General features: G+C 49.8%; 1 protein-coding gene across 1 annotated transcript in view; it reads right to left on the bottom strand.

Annotated features, from left to right (window-relative positions):
* Positions 1-7,940, bottom strand: part of LOC128802332 (uncharacterized) — a 19,379-nt gene extending 11,439 nt beyond the window's left edge. Inside the window, exons 1-2 of the mRNA XM_053968650.1 lie at positions 7,629-7,940; positions 4,031-5,478 (exon numbers count right to left, since the gene is read on the bottom strand). Of these exons, the coding sequence (XP_053824625.1) occupies positions 4,031-5,478; positions 7,629-7,852 (1,672 nt within the window). The 5' untranslated portion in view covers positions 7,853-7,940. The remainder of the gene's footprint in view (positions 1-4,030; positions 5,479-7,628) is intronic.
* Positions 7,941-8,634: the final 694 nt, after the last annotated feature.

Below are 8,634 nucleotides of genomic sequence, written 5' to 3'. Positions count from 1 at the left end.
GGAGTAACAACTGGAGAATTATTAGGGTAAAAAATTGGAATTTTTGAGGTTAAAAAAATCGAAATTTTGGGGGGTAAAAAATTGAAATTTTGGGGTAAAAACCGGAATTTCTGGGGGGGAATGGGATTTTTTTGGGGGGGTGAGAAATGGAAATTTTTGGGATGAAAAATCGGAATTTTTTTTATTAAAAATTTGGATTTTTTTTGTGGAAAAATTCGGAATTTTTGGAGTAAAAAATTCGGAATTCTTGGGGGGAAAATTGGGAATTTTGGGGTAAAAAATTGGAATTTTTGGGGGAAAAATCCGGAATTTTTGGAGTAAAAATTGGAGATTTTTTAGGGCAAAAATGGGAAAATTTTGGGGGAGAGAAATGAAAATTTTTGGAGTAAAAAATCGGAATTTTGGGGGTAAAAAAATCGAAATTTTGGGGTAAAAATTTGGAATTTTTAAGGTAAAAATTTGGAATTTTTGGAGGGTAAAAAATTGAATTTTTTGGGGAAAATTCTGAATTTTTGGAGTAAAAACTGGAGGATCTTTGGGGTAAAAATTTGGAATTTTTGGGGTAAAAATTTGGAATTTTTGGGGTAAAAAATTGGAATTTTGGGGGATAAAAAATTGGAATTTTTGTCGTGAAAAAATTGGAAATTTTGGGGTGAAAAAAAAACCCCAATTTTGGGGTTAAAAATTCTGATTTTTTTTGGGTAAAAATTCAGAAAAAAAAATCCGAATTTTTAAGGCGAAAAAAGCAGATTTCGGTTAAAAAGCGGCAGAGCCGAGAGTGAAAAATGCAAATTTTGGGGGGAAAAATGTAAATTTTGGGGGGAAAAAATTGGCTTTTTTTGGCCCCTCCGCCCTTTTTGGGGGAAATCCCGAAGGTTTTGGGTAAAACTCGAAATTTCCCGTAAAATTTGGGGTGAAATTTGCATTTTTTGGTTCAAAATACCCGAGTCGGTGGAAAAAAAACAAAAAAAAAAAAGAGAATTTTGAGGTAGAAATTTAAGATTTTGGGTTTTAAAAAATGAAATTTTTTTAATGAGAAAAAAAAATCGAATTTTGGACGAAAAAAATTCAAATTTTTGGGGTTAAAATTCAATTTTTTTATTTTATTAAAAAGAAATTCACGCAGAGAAATAAAAATTTATTCAATTTTTTTTTTATTATTATTATTATTATTAGGAGCAAAATACAAATTTCGAGGCAAAATTCGGCGTTTTAAGGTAAATTATTGATTTTGGCGTAAAAATTCTTCATTTTCGGGGCAAATATTCACAATTTTTAAGGCAAAAAAGTCACAATTTTTAACATAAAAATTCACAAATTTTAACACAAAAATTCACAAATTTTTGAGGCAAAAATTCACAATTTTTAAGGCAAAAACTCACAATTTTTATGGCAAATATTCACAATTTTTAAGGCAAATATTCACAATTTTTAACACAAAAATTCACAAATTTTAAGGCAAAAATTCACAAATTTTAACATAAATTTCACAATTTTTTATGGCAAAAATTCACAATTTTTAAGGCAAATATTCACAATTTTTAAGATAAAAATTCACAAATTTTAACATAAAATTCACAACTTTTTAAGGCAAAAATTCACAAATTTTTATGGCAAAAATTCACAATTTTTAAGGCAAATATTCACAATTTTTAACATAAAAATTCACAAATTTTTAAGGCAAAAATTCATAATTTTAAAGGCAAAAATTCACCATTTTTATGGCAAAAATCCCACAATTTTTAGGACGTTAAAAAAATCACATTTTTACCATTTATCCCCTTTTTAACCCCAAAATTCCCTTTCCCCCCCCCAAAAAAAATCCTCATTTTTACCTCCTTTCCATCCCAAAATTCCATTTTTTTTTAAGGAAAAAACGGCGAATTTCGGTCCAAATTTAAGTTTTAAAATTTTCATTTTCTGCCCGGAAAAAAATCGGATTTTTCCCACCCCAAAAATCTCCATTTTTCACCCCAAAAATCTTTATTTTTCCACCCAAAAATCTTCAATTTTTGCCCCAAAATCGCCATTTTTTCACCCAAAAAATCCTAATTTTTCTGTCCAAAAATCCCAATTTTTCCACCCCAAAATCGACCTTCAAAAATCCTCAATTTTCTCCTTAAATCCGCCCAAAAATCTTCATTTTTGCCGCCCAAAATCTTCATTTTTCCACCCAAAAATCTTCATTTTAAAGCTCCAAAAATCGCCATTTTTCCACCCAAAAAATCCTCATTTTCCGGCTCCAAAAATCCAAATTTTTACCTCAAAAAAAAACCCCGAATTTTACCCCCAAAATCTGCATTTTCTGCCTCAAAAAAATCCCAATTTTGGGTCCAAAAAAATCGCAATTTTGGGTCCAAAAAATCCCAATATTGGGTCCAAAAATTTTATTTTTGGGTCCAAAAAAATCACAATTTTGCCTCAAAAAAATCCAAATTTTGGACCAAAAATCCAAATTCGCCGTTTCTCCCCCAAATCTCATTTTCCCCTAATTTGCATTTTTGGCTCCTCCCCCTTTTTTAACCCAAAATTCGCCGAATTCGCCCCAAAATTCGCTCCTGGGGCGCCCCCTGGTGGAAAAAGCCCAAAAACGCCTCAAAACCCCTCAAAAATTTTGGGGTGTGGCCATTTGGAGGCCACGCCCACATTAGCCACACCCACCCTCTTAAGCCCCGCCCCTTCCCTTTAAACCACGCCCCTTCCCGCCTTAAAATCCCGATTTTTTATTTTTTAAAAATTCCGATTTTAACCCAAAATTTCCCAATTTTTTCCCTCGTTTTCCGCCATTTTCCCCAATTTCTCCCCGCCTCTGTCACACCCACTTTAACCCCGCCCCTTCCCCTTTTAAACCACGCCCCCTTCCCCTTACAACCCGCCGTTTTTTCAAAAAAACCTAATTCACCCCAAATTTCCTCAGTTTCCCCTCAAATGCCCCCCAAATTTCCTCAGTTTCCCCCGACATTCCCCCCAAATTTCCTTAGTTTCCCCTCAATTTTCCCCCAAATTTCCTCAGTTTCCCCCCAAATTTTCCCCCAAATTTCCTCAGTTCCCCCCCATATTTTCCCCCAATTTCCTCAGTTTCCCTCCAAATTTCCTCAGTTTCCCCCCACATTTCCCCCAAATTTTCCTCAGTTTCCCCTCAAATTTTCCCCCAAAATTTCCTCAGTTTCCCCCCACATTTCCCCAAAATTTCCTCAGTTTCCCCCGACATTTTCCCCAAATTTCCTCAGTTTCCCCTCAATTTTCCCCCAAATTTCCTCAGTTTCCCCTCAAATTTTTCCCCAAAATTTCCTCAGTTCCCCCCCAGATTTTCCCCAAATTTCCTCAGTTTCCCCCGACATTTTCCCCAAATTTCCTCAGTTTCCCCCCACATTTCCCCAAAATTTCCTCAGTTTCCCCCCAGATTTTCCCCCAAATTTCCTCAGTTTCCCCTCAAATTTTCCCCCAAATTTCCTCAGTTTCCCCCCAAATTTTTCCCCAAAATTTCCTCAGTTTCCCCTCAAATTTTCCCCCAAATTTCCTCAGTTTCCCCTCAATTTTCCCCCAAATTTCCTCAGTTTCCCCTCAAATTTTTCCCCAAAATTTCCTCAGTTTCCCCTCAATTTTCCCCCAAAATTTCCTCAGTTTCCCCCCACATTTCCCCCAAATTTCCTCAGTTTCCCCTCAAATTTTCCCCCAAATTTCCTCAGTTTCCCCCCACATTTCCCCCAAATTTCCTCAGTTTCCCCTCAAATTTTCCCCCAAATTTCCTCAGTTTCCCCCCACATTTCCCCAAAATTTCCTCAGTTTCCCCCCAGATTTTCCCCAAATTTCCTCAGTTTCCCCCCAAATCTTCCCCCCAAATTTCCTCAGTTTCCCCTCAAATTTTCCCCCAAATTTCCTCAGTTTCCCTCCAAATTTCCTCAGTTTCCCCCCAAATCTTCCCCCCAAATTTCCTCAGTTTCCCCTCAAATTTCCTCAGTTTCCCTCCAAATTTCCTCAGTTTCCCCCCCGTTTTTGCAACCCCCCCCCCCCCCCCCTCAGCCCCAGCCGGGCGGCCCCGGCGACCACGCCCAGCGGTACCAGCCGCGGTAGGTGAGGGCCCAGGCGGCCCAGCCCAGGGCGGCGCCGGCGGCGTTGCGGGCCCAGGTGTGGCGGTAGGTGAGCGTCACCACCAGCAGGAGGTGCCAGGTGAGCAGCAGCGCCACGGCCAGCAGGTACAGCACCGACAGGGCCGCGGGCGGCGCCTCAAGATGGCCGCCGGAGGCGCCGGCAAGATGGCCGCCCTCGAGGCGGCGAGCGGCGCTGGGAAAATGGCGGCCGGCGGGGTCGAAATGGCGGCCGGCGGGGTCAAAATGGCCGCCGGGGGGGTCGAAATGGACGCTGGGATCATAATGGGTGCCGGGGTCAAAATGGCCGCCCTCAAAATGGCCGCCCTCGAAATGGCCGCCGCGCCTCGCTTCGAAATGGCCGCCAGGAGGAAAATGGCCGCCCTCAAAATGGCCGCCCTCAAAACGGCCGCCTTCATATTGGCCGCCACCGCCGCCTCCCCAAAATGGCCGCCCAAGATGGCCGCCGGCCCCGCCCCAGGGGTATTCGGGAGGCCCCGCCCACTCCAACCCGTAATTTGCATGCGGTGGCTCCGCCCACTCGAAGCCGATTGGGCGCGCAGGGGAGCCCGGCCGCCATGTTGGGCGCGGCCACGCCCACCCGCTGCCGGCGGCCATCTTGGCTCCTTCCTCCATCTTGTAGCGGGCCGCCATCTTGGGTCCGGAGGCCATCTTGGGTTCTTCACCCGCGGCGTGCGCGGCCGCCATCTTGTACCCGGCGGCCATCTTTGGTTCGCCCGCCATCCCGTACCCGGCGGCCATCTTGGGTTCATCCGCCATCCCGTATCCGGCGGCCATCTTGGGTTCATCCGCCATCCTGTACCCGGCGGCCATCTTGGGCTCGCCCGCCATCTTGGGTTCATCCGCCATCTTGTATCCGGCGGCCATCTTGTACCAGGGCCCAATCTTGTACCACGGCGCCATCTTGTACCAGGGCGCCATCTTGCCTTCGGCGGCCATCTTGGGCTGGGCGGCCATCTTCCCCGTGGCGGCCACCTTGTGCCGGGCGGCCATCTTGCCCCCGCCGCCGTACAGGCTCCGCCCCAGCGCCGCCGCCTCCTCGGCCAGCCCCAACCCACAATGCACCAGGGCGAAGGCCTGGGGGGCGGGGCCGAAGCCCTCCCAGCTGTGCCCCGCCCCCCGGCAGGCCGCGGGGTCCCCCAGGGGCAGCAGCAGGGTCCCCAGCGGGGTGGGGGAGGTGCAGGCCCCCGTGGCCGCCTCCAGGGCGTGGCCGAGGGCGTGGCCGGCGCGCGACAGCGCCAGCCCGACGGCCAATCGGGCCAGGGCGCGCAGGGCGGAGCCCCACGGGGGGCGGAGCCAGGGGTGGGAGGCCACCAGGAGGGAGCCAATCAGGAGCCAGGTCCAGGCGGCGGCCGAGGCGGTCAGGCGGCTGCGGGAGGGGGCGATTAATAATTAATTATTAGCGTTATTAGCCACTAATTAACGGTTATTAGCCACTGATTAGCGGTTATCAGCCATTAATTAGCGGTTATTAGTCATTAATTAACGATTATTAATCATTATTTATCGGTTATTAGTCATTAATAATCGGTTATTAGCCATTAATTAGCGGTTATTAGCCACTAATTATCGGTTATTAGCCACTGATTAGTGGTTATCAGCCATTAATTAGCGATTATTAGTCATTAATTATCGATTATTAGCCATTAATTACCTGTTATTAGTCACTAATTATCGGTTATCAGCCATTAATTAGCGGTTATTAGCCATTAATTATCGGTTATTAGCCATTAATTAGCGGTTATTAGCCATTAATTACAGGTTATTAGCCATTAATAATCGATTATTAGCCATTAATTAGCGGTTAGTAGCCATTAATTAGCGGTTATTAGCCATTAATAATCGGTTATTAGTCATTAATTACCTGTTATTAGCCATTAATTATCGCCCCATAGATCCCATTCCTGCCCCATAGATCCCATCCCAGCCCCATAGATCCCCTAAACCCCAAACCCCAAATCCCAGCCCCATAGATTGACCCACAGATCCCATCCCTGCCCCATAACCCGGCCCAAATCCCATCCCTGCCCCATAACCCACCCCAAACCCCACACCCCAGCCCCATAGACTGACCCATAGATCCCATCCCTGCCCCACAGATCCCATCCCAGCCCCATAGCCCACCCCAAATCCTATTCCCAGCCCCATAGACTGACCCATAGATCCCATCCCTGCCCCATGGCCCACCCGAGATCCCAATCCCAGCCCCATAGATTGACCCATAGATCCCATCCCAGCCCCATAGATCTCATTCCTTCCCCATAACCCACCCCAAACCCCACCCCATAGATCCCATCCCTGCCCCATAGCCCACCCCAAATCCTATTCCCAGCCCCATAGATTGACCCATAGATCCCATCCCAGCCCCATAGATCTCATTCCTTCCCCATAACCCACCCCAAACCCCACACCCCAGCCCCATAGATCCCATCCCTGCCCCATAGCCCACCCCAAATCCTGCCCCATAGATCCCCTAAACCCCAAACCCCAAACCCCAAATCCCACCCCATAGATTGACCCATAGATCCCATCCCTGCCCCATAGATCCCATCCCTGCCCCATAGATCCCATCCCAGCCCCATAGATCCCAGCCCAGCCCCATAACCCGCCCCAAACCCCGCCCCACAGATCCCCCCCAAACCCCAAACCCCACCCCATAGATTGACCCATAGATCCCATCCCAGCCCCATAACCCACCCCAAACCCCACACCCCACACCCCAGCCCCATAGATCTCATCCCAGCCCCATAGATCCCATCCCAGCCCCATAACCCGGCCCAAACCCCACCCCACAGATGCCATCCCTGCCCCATAGATCCCATGCCCAGCCCCACAACCCACCCCAAACCCCACATCCCAGCCCCATAGATTGACCCATAGATCCCATCCCAGCCCCATAACCCACCCCAAACCCCAAACCCCACCCCATAGATCCCATTCCCAGCCCCATAGATCCCATCCCTGCCCCATAGATCCCATTCCCAGCCCCATAGATCCCATCCCTGCCCCATAGATCCCATCCCAGCCCCATAACCCACCCCAAACCCCACACCCCAGCCCCATAGATTGACCCATAGATCCCATCCCTGCCCCACAGATCCCATCCCAGCCCCATAGCCCACCCCAAATCCTATTCCCAGCCCCATAAACTGACCCATAGATCCCATCCCAGCCCCATAGATCCCATTCCCAGCCCCATAGATCCCATCCCTGCCCCATAGATCCCATCCCAGCCCCATAACACACCCCAAATCCCACACCCCAGCCCCATAGACTGACCCATAGATCCCATCCCTGCCCCATAACCCACCCCAAACCCCACACCCCAGCCCCATAGATCCCATCCCGGCCCCATAGATCCCATCCCAGCCCCATAGATTGACCCCAAACCCCATCCCAACCCCCCAAACCCCAAATCCCACCCCATAGATTGACCCATAGATCCCACCCCAGCCCCACAGATCCCACCCCAAACCCCCCAGCCCGCCCCACAGATCCCACCCCCCCAGCCCCACTCACGCCTCCAGCCGGTTATGGGGCGAGGCCAGCACGCTGTGGGGGTCCCCCCTGCCCCTCAGCAGCGGCCCCAGCCCCACAAGTGCCCCCAAAAGCAGCGCGTGGGCCCGGGGGAAGCCCGGCCAGCCCAAAATCGCCGCCGCCCCACGGCAGAGCCCGGTCAGGGCCACCCCACAGCAGCGCTGCCCCATAGCGAGGCCCCGCCCTAGAGATTCTCTGGGCCCCATTGATTTTTTTTTTTGGGTTTTTTTTGGGGGGTTTTTTTGGGGGGTTTCTTCCCCTCCCCCCTCCCCCCCACGGAGGGAGCGGAGCGGACGCGGCGCAAGGGCAAAGGGGGGGGAGGGGCGGGGAGGGGGGGGGGGAGGGATGGATGGGGACAGGTGGGGGGAGGGGGAGGGGCAGGGTGGGGGGAGGGGTTTGGGGGGCGGGGTTTGGGGTTGGCGGGATCTGTGGGGCGGGATTTGGGGTCTATGGGGCAGGAATGGGATCTGTGGGGCGGGATTTGGGATCTATGGGGCAGGGATGGGATCTATGGGGCAGAATTAGGATCTATGGGGCAGGATTGGATCTATGGGGCAGGATTGGATCTGTGGGGCGGGATTTGGGGTCTATGGGGCAGGAATGGGATCTATGGGGCAGGATTGGATCTGTGGGGCGGGATTTGGGGTCTATGGGGCAGGAATGGGATCTGTGGGGCGGGATGGGATCTGTGGGGCGGGATTTGGGGTCTATGGGGCGGAATTGGGATCTATGGGGCAGAATTAGGATCTATGGGGCAGGATTGGATCTGTGGGGCGGGATTTGGGGTCTATGGGGCAGGAATGGGATCTGTGGGGCAGGATTGGATCTGTGGGGCGGGATTTGGGGTCTATGGGGCGGAATTGGGATCTATGGGGCAGAATTAGGATCTGTGGGGCGGGATTTGGGATCTATGGGGCAGGAATGGGATCTGTGGGGCGGGATTTGGGATCTATGGGGCAGGGATGGGATCTGTGGGGCGGGATTTGGG

Source organism: Vidua chalybeata, chromosome 38 (genome assembly GCF_026979565.1).
Source record: "Vidua chalybeata isolate OUT-0048 chromosome 38, bVidCha1 merged haplotype, whole genome shotgun sequence".
In the NCBI taxonomy this organism is placed as follows: Eukaryota; Metazoa; Chordata; class Aves; order Passeriformes; family Viduidae; genus Vidua; species Vidua chalybeata.
The sequence above is the reverse complement of the archived record's forward strand: the minus strand, read 5'-3'. Positions and strand labels throughout refer to the sequence as shown.